This window comes from Scyliorhinus torazame, chromosome 9 (assembly GCF_047496885.1).
Source record: "Scyliorhinus torazame isolate Kashiwa2021f chromosome 9, sScyTor2.1, whole genome shotgun sequence".
In the NCBI taxonomy this organism is placed as follows: domain Eukaryota; kingdom Metazoa; phylum Chordata; class Chondrichthyes; order Carcharhiniformes; family Scyliorhinidae; genus Scyliorhinus; species Scyliorhinus torazame.
The window spans coordinates 273,572,264-273,590,160 of NC_092715.1; the positions used below are offsets into that span (position 1 = coordinate 273,572,264).

Here is a 17,897-nt window from a genome sequence, read left to right on the forward strand (position 1 = left end):
CAAATAAAAAGTTTTAGCACAGTTTGAAAACCACTGGGGAGGTTCTGCAACACTTGAAAAATAAAACTACCGACCGTAAATGTTGCTTCATTGCTCTTAACGTTTATGAAACATACAAAAAAGGACAACAAGCAGTTTGTCCAACAAGTCTATCTTCTGGCGTAATCGAGACCCACACCTCCAACATCCGCCAACTCGTCCAAATTCATGCATCTCAAAGACTAGAATGTGCAGTTGGAATTCAGTCCTCATTTTAAACACCATGTTTGATTTGATTTGATTTGATTAATTATTGTCACATGTATTAGTACACAGTGAAAAGTATTGTTTCTTGCATGCTGTACAAACAACACATACCGTACATAGGGAAGGAAGGAGAGACTGCAGAATATAATGTTACAGTTATAGCAAGTTGTAGAGAAAAGATCAACTTAATACGAGGTAGGTCCATTCAAAAGTCTGATGGCAGCAGGGAAGAAGCTGTTCTTGAGTCGGTTGGTACGTGACCTCAAACTTTGGTATCTTTCTCCTGACGGAAGAAGGTGGGAGAGAGTATGTCCGAGGTGCGTGTGGTCCTTAATTATGCTGGCTGCCTTTCCGAGGCAGCGGGAATTGTAGACAGAGTCGATGGATGGGAGGTTGGTTTGCGAGATGGACTGGGCTACATTCACGACCTTTTGTAGTTTCCTGCGGTCTTGGGCAGAGCAGGCTCCATACCAAGCTGTGATACAACCAGAAAGAATGCTTTCTATGGTGCATCTGTAGAAGTTGGTGAGGGTCGTAGCTGACATGCCAAATTTCCTTAGTCTTCTGAGAAAGTAGAGTCGTTGGTGGGCTTTCTTAACTATAGTGTCGGCATGGGGGGACCAGGACAGGTCGTTGGTGATCTGTACACCTAAAAACTTGAAGCTCTCGACCCTTTCTACTTCATTCCCATTGATATAGACAGGGGCATGTTCTCCACTACGCTTCCTGAAGTCGATGACAATCTCCTTCGTTTTGTTGACATTGAGGGAGAGATTATTGTCGGCGCACCAGTTCACCAGATTCTCTATCTCATTCTTGTCCTCTGTCTCGTCATTGTTTGAAATTCGACCCACTACGGTGGTATCAGCAAATTTGAAAATCGAGTTGGAGGGGAATTTGGCCACACATGTTTTTCTGTCCTTTGATTTTACAATACTCAGACTTTGTAATTTATAATGAAACAGACAAATATTGCAGTAATTTAAGTAGCAGTGTTACAACTTATCCACAGGCAAGGTCCCCAAATTTGTTACCAGTTGGATGGGATACCCTCCAGTGTCCCGGGTAAGGTGGGGATGAACTTACCCCCTGGGTTGGATTGTCCGCTGTCAGCATGCTCCGTTTTTTAAATATAAATTTAGAGTACCCAATTCATTTTTTCCAATTAAGGAGCAATTTAGCGTGGCCAATCCACCTGCCCTGCACATCTTTGGGTTGTGGGGGCGAGACCCCCACACTGACACGGGGAGAATGTGCAAACTCCACACGGACAGTGACCCAGAGCCGGGATCGAACCCGGGTCCTCAGCGCCGTGAGGCAGCAGTGCTAACCACTGCGCCACTGCGCTGCACAGGATGCTCCGTTTTGCCGGATGATATCTCCCAATGCGATGATACAACTTCCACCAGAGATGGCAGTTTGATTCTGGTTGCTTTAGAAGTATCTTTGTCTGGAAACAGGGTGTGGTTCCATTGGCTTTCTCAGTATCACCCAGCAGTGATTCAGTCAGCGATTCACTTTACATCCTCAGCCAGCTTTGGCTTCTGTGTCCATTTTTTAAAAACTCAATAAAGTTCATTATTTCTGGATGAAATTTGGTGTTTTTCTTTCATTATTCGGACAGGTGAAAAGTGTGGTTTGTTGGAACGTGGAGATTTCTCTGCAGTTCAGCCATTAAAATTGAGATTCCAAACTGTAGCACCGCTGTTGCATTACTGGTTGGAGGGAGTCACTGCAGTGTGACGGGTTTACATAGGGGTTTCTATTATAAACATGGGGTTAAGAATTTAAAGTGGAAAAAGTTGTTAGAGGTGTACATAGATGTAATAGATTTCAGATATTGTTTAGTTGATTGTCTAAAAGGTCTTTCCTGTTAATTCCCTTATTTTCCCTTTCTTTATTTTTGCTGTTATCATTTTTGATCCATGGATGCTTAATGGACTTGTGTCTTTAAATCGAGCAGCAGAGAGAACGTGTAATTCAAGAAGCTGCAGCATAGTATATGGTGCTTCTACCTTTGGACAGCATGACCCAGAATTCTTAGCATCCAAATGATGGGGTGGGACTCGGTTGGATTGATTGGTCGGTGGCCAATGAATTGCCCAAAAGGCCGTATCCTTCCTGGTAACAGGTGGTGATTGGGTCCGACTTCTGAGTGGAATGATCTTCCGAGACCCAAGGAGCACAGTTTGACTCCAGAGAGCAGAGGGACAAGGACTCTCGCTTGCTCGTGCACTCTCTTGTTATAAATAATCAGCAATAGTGTTTACATTTACAAACCTGGTGACTGTAATTATTGGGCAGCCAATGGGGCAAAGACTTCACATATTTTTCGAAGATGTTTTGGTGAATTCACTTGTGTTGCGACTTCGGGTCAAATGGGGCTGGAATTGGCCGCGCACCAGCCCATTATCTGAATGCGTTGATTTTACATTTTAACGAGAGAAATATTGCTGATTTCAACATAAAGGTTTTCATTTGTCTGGAATTTAGCAGAGAAATATTTCTTATGAGTATGGCATCAAACTGTGTCCAGCCCAAGCCTGACTGTACAAACCTTCCCAGTGTCGGACAATGATGGAGATGAAATGTATCCTTGTAAAATCTCCGGGAAAATGTTGATTCTGCTGCATTATTTGTGAAATAACAATTTTCTAAATCTGGAAGTGTTCACAGAGCTGTGGAGGTGGTGTGCAGATTCGACGGGCTCTTTGCAAACAGAGAATGGCTGATGGGAGTTTTGTGGATGTGGCTGAGGAACGTTGCCTCACTCCTAAACCTGGCATTCACCGGGTCTGTGGAGGTGTGGACTGCCCAACTGAATGGTTGGCTTCTGATTGGCGACAGGTAGGACCACCTCACTACTGCAGACATATTAGACCAAAGTTAAGCATCTGATTTAGAATCGTGATTCATTTGAATTAGAAATAAGAATAAGCGTGCAGCCATTGAAAAAAGGCAATACTAGAATGGAGAATAGATTCCAGGTGTCATTGTGCGTGGTTATATAGGGTCGGCGTACAGGTGAGATACAAATACCTGAGGAGCAAAGGTTAGTAGAGTGGTAATATTTTGACTTGTGTAACACGCCAAACCCAACAGCTCAGGACAGGCACCAGTGTATTACTCAGAGCGAGTGAAGAAGCTTTGAGGAAGAGAACAGCCCTGAAGTGGAAGGAGTTGCTGCCTCTATAGGTCTCAATGGAGACCAAGGCATTCAAAGGTCAATGCTGGTGCCCGGATTGGAGGGAGAGGAGGCTGATTCTCTTTTAATGTGGGTATATTGGTTGGGGGATAATTAGAACATAGAACAGTACAGCACAGTACAGGCCCTTCGGCCCACAATGTTGTGTCGACCATTATTCCTAATCTATGATCAACCTAAACTACACCCTTTCAATTTACTGCTGTCAAGGTATTGGTCAAGATATCACGAAGAACTCCCCTGCTCCTCAGATAGCACCAAGAGAAGACACACAGGGGTCTCGGTTTAAAGTCTTGAGCTGAAAGAAAGCACCTCTGACAGTGCGGCACTCCCTCAGTACTGACCCTCTGACAGTGCAGCACTCCCTCAGTACTGACCCTCTGACAGTGCGGCACTCCCTCAGTACTGACCCTCTGACAGTGCAGCACTCCCTCAGTACTGACCCTCTTACAGTGAAGCACTCCCTCAATACTGACCCTCTGACAGTGCAGCACTCCCTCAGTACTGACCCTCTGACAGTGCAGCACTCCCTCAGTACTGACCCTCTGACAGTGCGGCATTCCCTCAGTACTGACTATCAGACAGTGCGGCACTCCCTCAGTACTGACCCTCTGACAGTGCAGCACTCCCTCAGTACTGACCCTCTGACAGTGCGGCATTCCCTCAGTACTGACTATCAGACAGTGCGGCACTCCCTCAGTACTGACCCTCCGACACTGCAGAGTTCCCTCAGTACTGACCCTCTGACAGTGCGGCACTCCCTCAGCAGTGACCCTCTGACGGTGCGGCACTCCCTCAGTACTGACCCTCTGACAGTGCGGCATTCCCTCAGTATTGACTATCTGACAGTGCGGCACTCCCTCAGTACTGACCCTCTGACAGTGCAGCACTCCCTCAGTACTGACCCTCTGACAGTGCAGCACTCCCTCAGTACTGACTCACTGACAGTGCGGCACTCCCTCAGTACTGACCCTCCGACACTGCAGAGTTCCCTCAGTACTGAGCCTGTGACAGTGCGGCACTCCCTCAGTACTGACCCTCTGACAGTGCGGCATTCCCTCAGTACTGACCCTCTGACAGTGCGGCACTCCCTCAGCAGTGACCCTCTGGCAGTGCGTCATTCCGTTTTTAAGGCATCAGAGTGTTCGCCTAGATTCTCAGATCTTTGGAATGGGATTGAAACTCATAAAACTCTAATTTAGAAGCAAGAGAGCTGTAAACTGATTGGTGGAGATAGAGGGCAGAGATCAGCTGTAAACTGATTGGTGGAGATAGAGGGCAGCATCATGGGGGGATGGCCATGAGCCATTGTCATTTCAAAATCTGACCATATTTATTCTGTCAATTAATCAGAATTATTCTCATTGGGATTCAGATATTTTGTAATATGATTGTGTTCTTTAAATTTCACATTGTTATAAAATGTTTTTGTATTCCTAAAGTAACAACTACAATTCTGTGAAGACTTGAAACAATTTGTTTATATTTGAGATGATATAACAATACAGCCCAGGAACAGGCCCTTCGGCCCTCCAAGCCTGTACCGATCATGATACCAACCTTTGCCAAAGCCCTCAGCAGTTCCTTGTGCCGTATCCCTCTATACCCGTCCTATCCATGTGTTTGTCAAGATGCCTTTTGAACGGTGTTAATGTATCTGCCTCCACAGCCTCCCCAGGCACTCACCACCCTCTGTGTAAAAAACCTGCATTGCACATCTCCTCTAAACTTTGCCCCACGGACCTTAAACCTATGCCTGGTGACTGAGCCCTCCACCCTGGGAAAGAGTGCTTGTCCGTCCACTCTCTCCATGCCCCCATTATCTTGTACACCTGTGATGTTGGTGCTATTTTTATACCAGAACATTGTTGTTTTAAGTTTGTATTATTATTATCGGGTTAATTGGAAAGTGATGACCAACTCATCCCTCCGATCCCATCAGAGATTTAGAACATAAGAACATAAGAACTAGGAGCAGAAGTAGACCATCTGGCCCCTCGAGCCTGCTCCACCATTCAATGAGATCATGGCTGATCTTTTGTGGACTCAGCTCCACTTTCCGGCCCGAACACCATAACCCTTAATCCCTTTGAAATCACTTTGAAAAGTAATTGAATTTGTTCCTTTGACACAGCCATTTCCCTTTCAGTAACTGTTTATTAACGGATAGAATTATTTCTCAGGAGTGAGTTTGTGCAGGTTTGGGTTTCCGCGGACCTCGGGCAGGATTCTCCGCTGCTGACAGCGGGATTCACGATTGAGTAGAGAATGCTGCGCCGGGCAAAAAAACGGGATTGGCACCCAGGGCCGACCCCGCTCGTTCCGATGCTCCAGACCCCCTGGCGACAGCATCGACGTTTCCACCTCGCGCCGGGCCCCATACACCCGCGATTTGCAGTGGTTTGTTCCGGTTAACGGGCTGGACGCGGGATGCTCCACCCCTCCGCGATGCTCCACCCGTTCAGGCAGACTTGGTGACGAGTGCAAGTGGACTCGCAGTGTCCCCCTCGGGATCGGCGTGGCCGCCCTGAGACCCCCATTGCTGCATTATTTCACTTAAACCCACCCCTTAGCTGCAACCTACAGACTCCTGGCTGTTCACACTGCTGATTGCTCACTCTCTGCTGTATGTGCTCAGAGGGCTTCTGGCCATGTGGGAACCCACCAGCCTCCACTCTGGAAACCCTCAGACCCCAGCAGTATCATCAAGGGGATGGGCGGATTGGCCCACCAAGTGTTGGATTAGCAGAGCTCACCCCAAACAAAGGACACATGCACGGTGGCTGCTGGAACCCTCCCTGACATCCCCTCTGAGTAGAAGCCTCACCAGTGACACTATCAGGCAGCCCATCCCCAAGTTTCACGAGATGTCTCCAAGCTCTGTCTGTCCACTGTGCCCCTGTCCCCACTCATCCTACACCTGGCCATGAAAGCTGACCAGCTCCCTGTCACAACCTGTGTTAAACCCAGGCTCCAGAAACACTGCAGCTGAGGTCTCCGCAAATGCACCCATCCCTCGCTGAGGCTGACTCCGGCTCACCAGGGAGAGCATGCGCCACCTGTGCCAGATGGCACCACAGGAGTATGGAGGAGGACACCCACACCTGGTGGTTGCCAAGGTGACGGTCACGCTGAAACTTTTAGCAGTGCTTGAGCGGGAGCTGTGTGGGATTTCGCAAACGCCCACACAGGTACACCCGCTGTAACAGATGCCCTATGCACCCAGCACCTACACCTATCACCTTTAACCTGGACTGGGCCCACCAGGATGCCCGGGCAGCAGGGTACGGTGGCATGCCCCAGTTCCAGGGGCTGCCGATGGCGCGCACGTTGCCCTCTGAGCACCGATTCGACAAGGGGCATCCTTCACCAACAGGAAGGGCATCCACTCTCTGAATGTGCAGTTGGTGTGCGCCCACCAGCTGGATATCTGCGCCCGATACCCAGGCCGTGCGCACGACACATACATCCTGGTACCACTCATGTATATAATGAGATGCAGACAGGCAGTGATTGACACATAGGATGACCAGTAAGCACAACACAGTGCAGCCAATCACCAGACAGGATACCACCACTATAAAGCCAGAGGGTACTAGGTTTCCCGCCCTCTCGGGACCCAGCCACTGAGACAGTCAGAGTCGACGAGCTAGCACAGTGCAAACACCATGCGGTAGCTAGTAAGTCTGGTCAGGCTACTACAAGGTCACTAGTCAGTTCAGTATAGTGTCGACCCACAGCTGAATATGTACAGCAGTTCATCTAGTTGAATAAAACAGTGTTGGATCTTCTCCTGTGTTAGACGTCTGTTTCTAACTTCCCTGCATCGAGTGCAGTCCACATCGAACCAACCTGCCTAACACATCACACACGTCCGTTCCTGGCACCTTCGAGGTGCTCCCTTGGCTGAGATTGGCTATTGGGTGAGAAGGGTTATCCACTGAGGTTATAGCTAATGATGCCTCTGCGCAGGCCCCAGGTGGAAGCGGAGAATTTTTATAACAACGCTCACTCAACCACCAGGAGCATCATTGAGCGGTGCATCGACATGATCAAGATACACTTCTGAGAATGGACCACTCTGGCGGGGCTCTTCAATAGGCCGCCAGAGAGTCTCGAGCTTTGTGGCGGCCAGCTGCATCCTTCATAACAGCGGGCTGCAGAGAGGCGGCTGACCAGGAGAATCTGGACATGGAGCCACCGGACAGGCCACCCAACGTGTGATCCAGGGCCGCCGCGCAGTGCCCCCCACCCCTCCCAGAACTGCAACCAAACCCGGCAGACGCACAACACTCAGCCCCACCATCCTCCCCACCCGTCAGAGATTAGAGGCAGATTCGGCTGGTGGTGCAGAAGTGTTTAATGATGAATATACACATCGGTGTGCCCTACCCCTAACTACCTTCTGTCTACTACAGCCATGCCAAAAGTGACATCCATCTTCCTTATCTACATGGCCCACCGCTCCCTCTACGTGTATCCCCAGACAGCACATCAGAAATGGAGGCGGCCTGTTACGTGCTTCGCCCTCTGCCCTGTGCGTCCGTCCTCTGGGGGCCTGGGCTTAGATGGGGCTGGCTGACCTCCAGGTGATGTGCAGCTTGTTCTGCCCGCTGACCATGAGATGCACCCGTGTCAGGTGGGGAAATTCGGAAGGGCTGGGGAGTCCCGGCACCTCCCCTGAGGGAGGCACCAGCATGGGCCCTTCACCTCCGACACCCTCTGAGTGCTCGCTGGGTCCCGGCTACTCCATGGCACTGAGGTGAGGTCAGAGTGAGCTCTGGAGGCCCCACTGTCACCTGGCAAAGCCAGTCTTGGAGGCCCATCATTGTCCCAATGCCCTCCGCCATGGCGCACTGAAACTGGGACATGTCCCTCAGTGAGTGAGCCCCGTCCCTCACTGCCTCGGCCGTGTCCCTCAGTGAGTGAGCCCCGTCCCTCACTGCCTCGGCCGTGTCCCTCAGTGAGTGAGCCCCGTCCCTCACTGCCTCGGTCGTGTCCCTCAGTGAGTGAGCCCCGTCCCTCACTGCCTCGGTCGTGTCCCTCAGTGAGTGAGCCCCGTCCCTCACTGCCTCGGTCGTGTCCCTCAGTGAGTGAGCCCCGTCCCTCACTGCCTCGGTCGTGTCCCTCAGTGAGTGAGCCCCGTCCCTCACTGCCTCGGCCGTGTCCCTCAGTGAGTGAGCCACGTCCCTCACTGCCTCGGTCGTGTCCCTCACTGCCTCGGCCGTGTCCCTCAGTGAGTGAGCCCCGTCCCTCACTGCCTCGGCCGTGTCCCTCAGTGAGTGAGCCACGTCCCTCACTGCCTCGGTCGTGTCCCTCACTGCCTCGGTCGTGTCCCTCAGTGAGTGAGCCCCGTCCCTCACTGCCTCGGTCGTGTCCCTCAGTGAGTGAGTCACGTCCCTCACTGCCTCGGTCGTGTCCCTCAGTGAGTGAGCCACGTCCCTCACTGCCTCGCTCGTGTCCCTCACTGCCTCGGTCGTGTCCCTCACTGCCTCGGCCGTGTCCCTCAGTGAGTGAGTCACGTCCCTCACTGCCTCGGTCGTGTCCCTCAGTGAGTGAGCCCCGTCCCTCACTGACTCGGTCGTGTCCCTCAGTGAGTGAGCCCCGTCCCTCACTGCCTCGGTCGTGTCCCTCAGTGAGTGAGCCCCGTCCCTCACTGCCTCGGCCGTGTCCCTCAGTGAGTGAGCCACGTCCCTCACTGCCTCGGTCGTGTCCCTCACTGCCTCGGCCGTGTCCCTCAGTGAGTGAGCCACGTCCCTCACTGCCTCGGTCGTGTCCCTCAGTGAGTGAGCCCCGTCCCTCACTGCCTCGGTCGTGTCCCTCAGTGAGTGAGCCCCGTCCCTCACTGCCTCGGCCGTGTCCCTCAGTGAGTGAGCCACGTCCCTCACTGCCTCGGTCGTGTCCCTCACTGCCTCGGCCGTGTCCCTCAGTGAGTGAGCCCCGTCCCTCACTGCCTCGGCCGTGTCCCTCAGTGAGTGAGCCACGTCCCTCACTGCCTCGGTCGTGTCCCTCACTGCCTCGGCCGTGTCCCTCAGTGAGTGAGCCACGTCCCTCACTGCCTCGGTCGTGTCCCTCAGTGAGTGAGCCCCGTCCCTCACTGCCTCGGCCATGTCCCTCAATGAGTGAGCCCCGTCCCTCACTGCCTCGGTCGTGTCCCTCAGTGAGTGAGCCCCGTCCCTCACTGCCTCGGTCGTGTCCCTCAGTGAGTGAGCCCCGTCCCTCACTGCCTCGGTCGTGTCCCTCAGTGAGTGAGCCCCGTCCCTCACTGCCTCGGCCGTGTCCCTCAGTGAGTGAGCCACGTCCCTCACTGCCTCGCTCGTGTCCCTCACTGCCTCGGTCGTGTCCCTCAGTGAGTGAGCCCCGTCCCTCACTGCCTCGGCCATGTCCCTCAGTGAGTGAGCCACGTCCCTCACTGCCTCGGCCGTGTCCCTCAGTGAGTGAGCCCCGTCCCTCACTGCCTCGGCCATGTCCCTCAGTGAGTGAGCCCCGTCCCTCACTGCCTCGGTCGTGTCCCTCAGTGAGTGAGTCACGTCCCTCACTGCCTCGGTCGTGTCCCTCAGTGAGTGAGCCACGTCCCTCACTGCCTCGCTCGTGTCCCTCACTGCCTCGGTCGTGTCCCTCACTGCCTCGGCCGTGTCCCTCAGTGAGTGAGCCACGTCCCTCACTGCCTCGGTCGTGTCCCTCAGTGAGTGAGCCCCGTCCCTCACTGCCTCGGTCGTGTCCCTCAGTGAGTGAGCCCCGTCCCTCACTGCCTCGGCCGTGTCCCTCAGTGAGTGAGCCACGTCCCTCACTGCCTCGGTCGTGTCCCTCACTGCCTCGGCCGTGTCCCTCAGTGAGTGAGCCCCGTCCCTCACTGCATCGGCCGTGTCCCTCAGTGAGTGAGCCAAGTCCCTCACTGCCTCGGTCGTGTCCCTCACTGCCTCGGCCGTGTCCCTCAGTGAGTGAGCCACGTCCCTCACTGCCTCGGTCGTGTCCCTCAGTGAGTGAGCCCCGTCCCTCACTGCCTCGGCCATGTCCCTCAATGAGTGAGCCCCGTCCCTCACTGCCTCGGTCGTGTCCCTCAGTGAGTGAGCCCCGTCCCTCACTGCCTCGGTCGTGTCCCTCAGTGAGTGAGCCCCGTCCCTCACTGCCTCGGCCGTGTCCCTCAGTGAGTGAGCCACGTCCCTCACTGCCTCGCTCGTGTCCCTCACTGCCTCGGTCGTGTCCCTCAGTGAGTGAGCCCCGTCCCTCACTGCCTCGGCCATGTCCCTCAGTGAGTGAGCCACGTCCCTCACTGCCTCGGCCGTGTCCCTCAGTGAGTGAGCCCCGTCCCTCACTGCCTCGGCCATGTCCCTCAGTGAGTGAGCCACGTCCCTCACTGCCTCGGTCGTGTCCCTCAGTGAGTGAGCCCCGTCCCTCACTGCCTCGGCCGTGTCCCTCAGTGAGTGAGCCACGTCCCTCACTGCCTCGCTCGTGTCCCTCACTGCCTCGGTCGTGTCCCTCAGTGAGTGAGCCCCGTCCCTCACTGCCTCGGCCATGTCCCTCAGTGAGTGAGCCACGTCCCTCACTGCCTCGGCCGTGTCCCTCAGTGAGTGAGCCCCGTCCCTCACTACCTCGGCCATGTCCCTCAGTGAGTGAGCCACGTCCCTCACTGCCTCGGTCGTGTCCCTCACTGCCTCGGTCGTGTCCCTCACTGCCTCGGTCGTGTCCCTCAGTGAGTGAGCCCCGTCCCTCACTGCCTCGGTCGTGTCCCTCAGTGAGTGAGCCCCGTCCCTCACTGCCTCGGCCATGTCCCTCAGTGAGTGAGCCACGTCCCTCACTGCCTCGGTCGTGTCCCTCACTGCCTAGGTCGTGTCCCTCAGTGAGTGAGCCACGTCCCTCACTGCCTTGGTCGTGTCCCTCAGTGAGTGAGCCCCGTCCCTCACTGCCTCGGTCGTGTCCCTCAGTGAGTGAGTCACGTCCCTCACTGCCTCGGTCGTGTCCCTCAGTGAGTGAGCCCCGTCCCTCACTGCCTCGGCCGTGTCCCTCAGTGAGTGAGCCACGTCCCTCACTGCCTCGGTCGTGTCCCTCACTGCCTCGGTCATGTCCCTCAGTGAGTGAGCCCCGTCCCTCACTGCCTCGGCCGTGTCCCTCAGTGAGTGAGCCACGTCCCTCACTGCCTCGGTCGTGTCCCTCAGTGAGTGAGTCACGTCCCTCACTGCCTCGGCCGTGTCCCTCAGTGAGTGAGCCCCGTCCCTCACTGCCTCGGCCATGTCCCTCAGTGAGTGAGCCACGTCCCTCACTGCCTCGGTCGTGTCCCTCACTGCCTCGGTCGTGTCCCTCACTGCCTCGGTCGTGTCCCTCAGTGAGTGAGCCCCGTCCCTCACTGCCTCGGTCGTGTCCCTCAGTGAGTGAGCCCCGTCCCTCACTGCCTCGGCCATGTCCCTCAGTGAGTGAGCCACGTCCCTCACTGCCTCGGTCGTGTCCCTCACTGCCTCGGTCGTGTCCCTCAGTGAGTGAGTCACGTCCCTCACTGCCTCGGTCGTGTCCCTCAGTGAGTGAGCCCCGTCCCTCACTGCCTCGGCCGTGTCCCTCAGTGAGTGAGCCACGTCCCTCACTGCCTCGGTCGTGTCCCTCACTGCCTCGGTCGTGTCCCTCAGTGAGTGAGCCCCGTCCCTCACTGCCTCGGCCGTGTCCCTCAGTGAGTGAGCCCCGTCCCTCACTGCCTCGGCCGTGTCCCTCAGTGAGTGAGTCACGTCCCTCACTGCCTCGGTCGTGTCCCTCAGTGAGTGAGCCCCGTCCCTCACTGCCTCGGCCGTGTCCCTCAGTGAGTGAGCGACGTCCCTCACTGCCTCGGCCGTGTCCCTCAGTGAGTGAGCCACGTCCCTCACTGCCTCGGTCGTGTCCCTCACTGCCTCGGCCGTGTCCCTCAGTGAGTGAGCCACGTCTCTCACTGCCTCGGTCGTGTCCCTCACTGCCTTGGTCGTGTCCCTCACTGCCTCGGTCGTGTCCCTCAGTGAGTGAGCCACGTCCCTCACTGCCTCGGTCGTGTCCCTCACTGCCTTGGTCGTGTCCCTCACTGCCTCGGTCGTGTCCCTCAGTGAGTGAGTCACGTCCCTCACTGCCTCGGCCGTGTCCCTCAGTGAGTGAGTCACGTCCCTCACTGCCTCGGTCGTGTCCCTCACTGCCTCGGTCGTGTCCCTCAGTGAGTGAGCCACGTCCCTCACTGCCTCGGTCGTGTCCCTCACTGCCTCGGTCGTGTCCCTCAGTGAGTGAGCCCCGTCCCTCAGTGCCTCGGTCGTGTCCCTCAGTGAGTGAGCCACGTCCCTCACTGCCTCGGTCGTGTCCCTCACTGCCTCGGTCGTGTCCCTCAGTGAGTGAGCCCCGTCCCTCACTGCCTCGGTCGTGTCCCTCAGTGAGTGAGCCACGTCCCTCACTGCCTCGGTCGTGTCCCTCACTGCCTCGGTCGTGTCCCTCACTGCCTCGGTCGTGTCCCTCACTGCCTCGGTCGTGTCCCTCAGTGAGTGAGCCACGTCCCTCACTGCCTCGGTCGTGTCCCTCACTGCCTCGGTCGTGTCCCTCACTGCCTCGGTCGTGTCCCTCACTGCCTCGGTCGTGTCCCTCAGTGAGTGAGCCCCGTCCCTCACTGCCTCGGTCGTTTCCCTCAGTGAGTGAGCCACGTCCTTCACTGCCTCGGTCGTGTCCCTCACTGCCTCGGTCGTGTCCCTCACTGCCTCGGTCGTGTCCCTCAGTGAGTGAGCCACGTCCCTCACTGCCTCGGTCGTGTCCCTCACTGCCTCGGTCGTGTCCCTCAGTGAGTGAGCCACGTCCCTCACTGCCTCGGTCGTGTCCCTCACTGCCTCGGTCGTGTCCCTCAGTGAGTGAGCCACGTCCCTCACTGCCTCGGTCACTCCTCCTGGAAATTCTGCTTCTGCACCTTCACCGATGATGGGATCATCTTTTCCAGAAGCTCGGCATCTATCTGGGCGACAGCTGTTCCCTTGAGCCACCCGCTCCCTCGGGAATCCCTGCCTCCACCTGATGATGTGCTGCAGCCCGAGTGTGGTGTTCAGTGGAGGGTAACTCCGGAGCCTGATCACATTCCCCACCGAGGTGATGGTCTCTGTGATGGTGTTGGTGAAAGCTGGGCCGAGCCTTTGGTGTCTTCCCCGGAGAAATGCTCCAGGGTGTTCTGAGGACCTGAATGGAGGGCAGCGACCCGGACAGCCCGGCCTCACCTGATGATGATCCTGCAAATCAAAAGACATGCGGAGAAATCTCGGGAAGGACTGGTTGGTGGGAGAGAGGTGACTCACGTCTGCCACATGCCGACCTCCATTGCAGCCATTGACCTCTCCTCGGCCGACCCACGAGGTGCAGGGCCCTTTCCTCCGAGATGGTGTGGACCCGAATGTCTGGGATTCCCCGTCCCTTCTTCTGACGCTCGCACCAATTATGGGCCACCATATCCTTAGGAACACAGTGGATGTAACGAGATCCTGGGAGGTGAGTTCCAGGGGCATTTATAGTCGGGGCCTAATGTGTGCAAGGCTTCTGGCCAAAAAGGGAAATACATGATTGGGGTTTGGTGGAGGGTGGTTTGTAAGGTAGGATGTTGTTGGCCTCGAGGGATTGGGAAGCAATGTGAGGGATGGGATTGCCCAGGGCACAGAGATGGTCACTGACCCCCTGCGCAGGGCACAGTGATGGTCACTGACGCGGAGCTGCCCAGGGCACAGTGATGGTCACTGACCCGGAGCTGCCCAGGGCACAGTGATGGTCACTGACCCGGCTGCCCAGGACACAGTGATGGTCACTGACCCGGAGCTGCCCAGGACACAGGGATGGTCACTGACCCGGAGCTGCCCAGGACACAGTGATGGTCACTGACCCGGCTGCCCAGGACACAGTGATGGTCACTGACCCGGAGCTGCCCAGGGCACAGTGATGGTTACTGACCCGGGCTGCCCAGGGCACAGTGATGGTCACTGACCCGGAGCTGCCCAGGACACAGGGATGGTCACTGACCCGGAGCTGCCCAGGACACAGTGATGGTCACTGACCCGGCTGCCCAGGACACAGTGATGGTCACTGACCCGGCTGCCCAGGGCACAGTGATGGTTACTGACCCGGCTGCCCAGGGCACAGTGATGGTTACTGACCCGGCTGCCCAGGGCACAGTGATGGTTACTGACCCGGCTGCCCAGGGCACAGTGATGGTTACTGACCCGGAGCTGCCCAGGGCACAGTGGTGGTCACTGACCCGGCTGCCCAGGGCACAGTGATGGTTACTGACCCGGAGCTGCCCAGGGCACAGTGATGGTTACTGACCCGGAGCTGCCCAGGGCACAGTGATGGTCACTGACCCGGCTGCCCAGGACACAGTGATGGTCACTGACCCGGAGCTGCCCAGGACACAGGGATGGTCACTGACCCGGAGCTGCCCAGGACACAGTGATGGTCACTGACCCGGCTGCCCAGGACACAGTGATGGTCACTGACCCGGAGCTGCCCAGGGCACAGTGATGGTTACTGACCCGGGCTGCCCAGGGCACAGTGATGGTCACTGACCCGGAGCTGCCCAGGACACAGGGATGGTCACTGACCCGGAGCTGCCCAGGACACAGTGATGGTCACTGACCCGGCTGCCCAGGACACAGTGATGGTCACTGACCCGGCTGCCCAGGGCACAGTGATGGTCACTGACCCGGAGCTGCCCAGGACACAGTGATGGTCACTGACCCGGCTGCCCAGGGCACAGTGATGGTCACTGACCCGGCTGCCCAGGGCACAGTGATGGTTACTGACCCGGAGCTGCCCAGGACACAGTGATGGTCACTGACCCGGCTGCCCAGGACACAGTGATGGTCACTGACCCGGAGCTGCCCAGGGCACAGTGATGGTTACTGACCCGGCTGCCCAGGACACAGTGATGGTTACTGACCCGGCTGCCCAGGACACAGTGATGGTTACTGACTGGAGCTGCCCAGGGCACAGCGATGGTTACTGACCCGGAGCTGCCCAGGGCACAGTGATGGTTACTGACCCGGCTGCCCAGGACACAGTGATGGTTACTGACCCGGGCTGCCCAGGGCACAGTGATGGTTACTGACCCGGGGCTGCCCAGGACACAGTGATGGTCACTGACCCCCCTGCCCAGGACACAGTGATGGTCACTGACCCCCCTGCCCAGGGCACAGGGATGGTTACTGACCCGGAGCTGCCCAGGGCACAGGGATGGTTACTGACCCGGAGCTGCCCAGGGCACAGTGATGGTTACTGACCCGGAGCTGCCCAGGGCACAGTGATGGTCACTGACCCCCCTGCCCAGGGCACAGTGATGGTTACTGACCCGGGCTGCCCGGGGCACAGTGATGGTTACTGACCCGGAGCTGCCCAGGGCACAGGGATGGTTACTGACCCGGAGCTGCCCAGGGCACAGTGATGGTTACTGACCCGGAGCTGCCCAGGGCACAGTGATGGTCACTGACCCCCCTGCCCAGGGCACAGTGATGGTTACTGACCCGGAGCTGCCCAGGGCACAGTGATGGTTACTGACCCGGAGCTGCCCAGGGCACAGTGATGGTTACTGACCCGGAGCTGCCCAGGGCACAGTGATGGTTACTGACCCGGCTGCCCAGGGCACAGTGATGGTTACTGACCCGGAGCTGCCCAGGGCACAGTGATGGTCACTGACCCGGGCTGCCCAGGGCACAGTGATGGTTACTGACCCCCCTGCCCAGGGCACAGTGATGGTTACTGACCCGGAGCTGCCCAGGGCACAGTGATGGTCACTGACCCCCCTGCCCAGGACACAGGGATGGTTACTGACCCGGAGCTGCCCAGGGCACAGTGATGGTTACTGACCCGGAGCTGCCCAGGGTACAGGGATGGTTACTGACCCGGAGCTGCCCAGGGCACAGTGATGGTTACTGACCCCCCTGCCCAGGGCACAGTGATGGTCACTGACCCGGGCTGCCCAGGGCACAGTGATGGTCACTGACCCGGCTGCCCAGGGCACAGTGATGGTCACTGACCCGGGCTGCCCAGGGCACAGTGATGGTTACTGACCCGGGGCTGCCCTAAGGAGGTTGTTCATCTTCCTCCTGGATTGCGTGTCAGTCCTCCTGGTCAGGCTGTCAGCACTGACGGCCTCTGCCACCTCTTCCCAGGCACTGCTGAGCCGGGGCAGGCTTGAGTCTCTGCCCACCCTGGGAAGAGGGTGTCCTCCTCCTCAATGGCATCCAGCATACGGTCAATCTCGGATTCCTGGAATGGGGGCAGGTCTTCGTACAGCCACCTTCTTGGCTGGAATGATGGTCTGTGATGAGCGGAGCGTTTATAACAACTCCAGCTACCCGGCTCTTTAATGCGAATCCCAGCCCCAGCAAACTCCGAGGCTAGCGGGTCTGGGAATCACTTGGGCAACACGTGGGCAGAGCAGTGGACCATTTGCATAATCTAAATATTAACTGCACGGCGCTCCCAATGGGAGTGCAAATTCCCTGTAATTCAGTTCCAGACTTACAATTGAACCAGCCTGGGAAAATAGGTAGGTCTGTAATGCCATTGTTCAGGCTCTGTAGCCTGAAGGGGAGATGATTGACATATTGAAGGACAAGCCCCTTCTGCTGACAGATAAGCAGATGGGGTACAAAGGTGCTAGAGATGACCCATATCAAAGAGATGCCCCCGACAACCTCCGTTCTAGTAAGGTGAACCCCTGCAAATCCCATGCCAGCGTAACTCTTGGGTTAAGGATTTTCAGAACTTTAATTGAATCTCTGATTTAATGTTAATTTTTATCATCTTTGTCCATTGGGATGTAGCAGTTTACACGCAGCGAGTGCAGACTGCAAACCAATTCTGTAGAGCACAGGCATTTGGTTTTAATTGAAGATGTAACTGAGAACTGCCTTTTCTCCATGGGACAGTGTTCCACGACGTGCGGGGACGGTTCACAGAGACGTGATGTGATTTGCAGGAAAATCGGCAGAGATGGTATACCCATCATTTTAAACAACTCGGATTGTTCCGCACTGCCTCGCCCACCAGTGCTCAGATCCTGCTCCTTCCCACTCTGCGGCAGTAAGTTTAATAATCTCCTCTTTTACTATTTCACAATAATTTAAGTATTGCTTTTAAGTCTATAAACTGAAATTACAGGAATTAGCAATTGCTACTTTCAGTTTTAAAAATACAAGGCTGTTTCGGAGTGAGTTTTAAATGTGATAATTCTCTGCCGTAGTTTGTATCGGAAGAGATAAAATTCCAAAAACATTTCAAATATTTACTTGTTTCAAGTCAACATTTAAAAAAACCTCAGCATTTATCTTTCAACTATTCTGATTTCACAACAATTTGTAATCAAGCATCATTTTACAATCCTTACTTACTGGTAACTCGCCTGTACTGCCAACCTTTCAGCACTGTCTGGGTGATCAAATATTCTGTCAGCACCATCGATATGATTTTCTGATTGGTCAGC

General features: G+C 56.0%; 1 protein-coding gene across 2 annotated transcripts in view; it reads left to right on the forward strand.

The window, feature by feature from the left end:
- LOC140429922 (ADAMTS-like protein 1) overlaps positions 1–17,897 on the forward strand; it is a 489,170-nt gene that overhangs the window by 381,117 nt on the left and 90,156 nt on the right. For both annotated transcript variants that reach the window (XM_072517517.1, XM_072517518.1), the window contains exons 17-18: positions 2,914–3,093; positions 17,344–17,497. In XM_072517517.1, the coding sequence (XP_072373618.1) occupies positions 2,914–3,093; positions 17,344–17,497 (334 nt within the window). The remainder of the gene's footprint in view (positions 1–2,913; positions 3,094–17,343; positions 17,498–17,897) is intronic.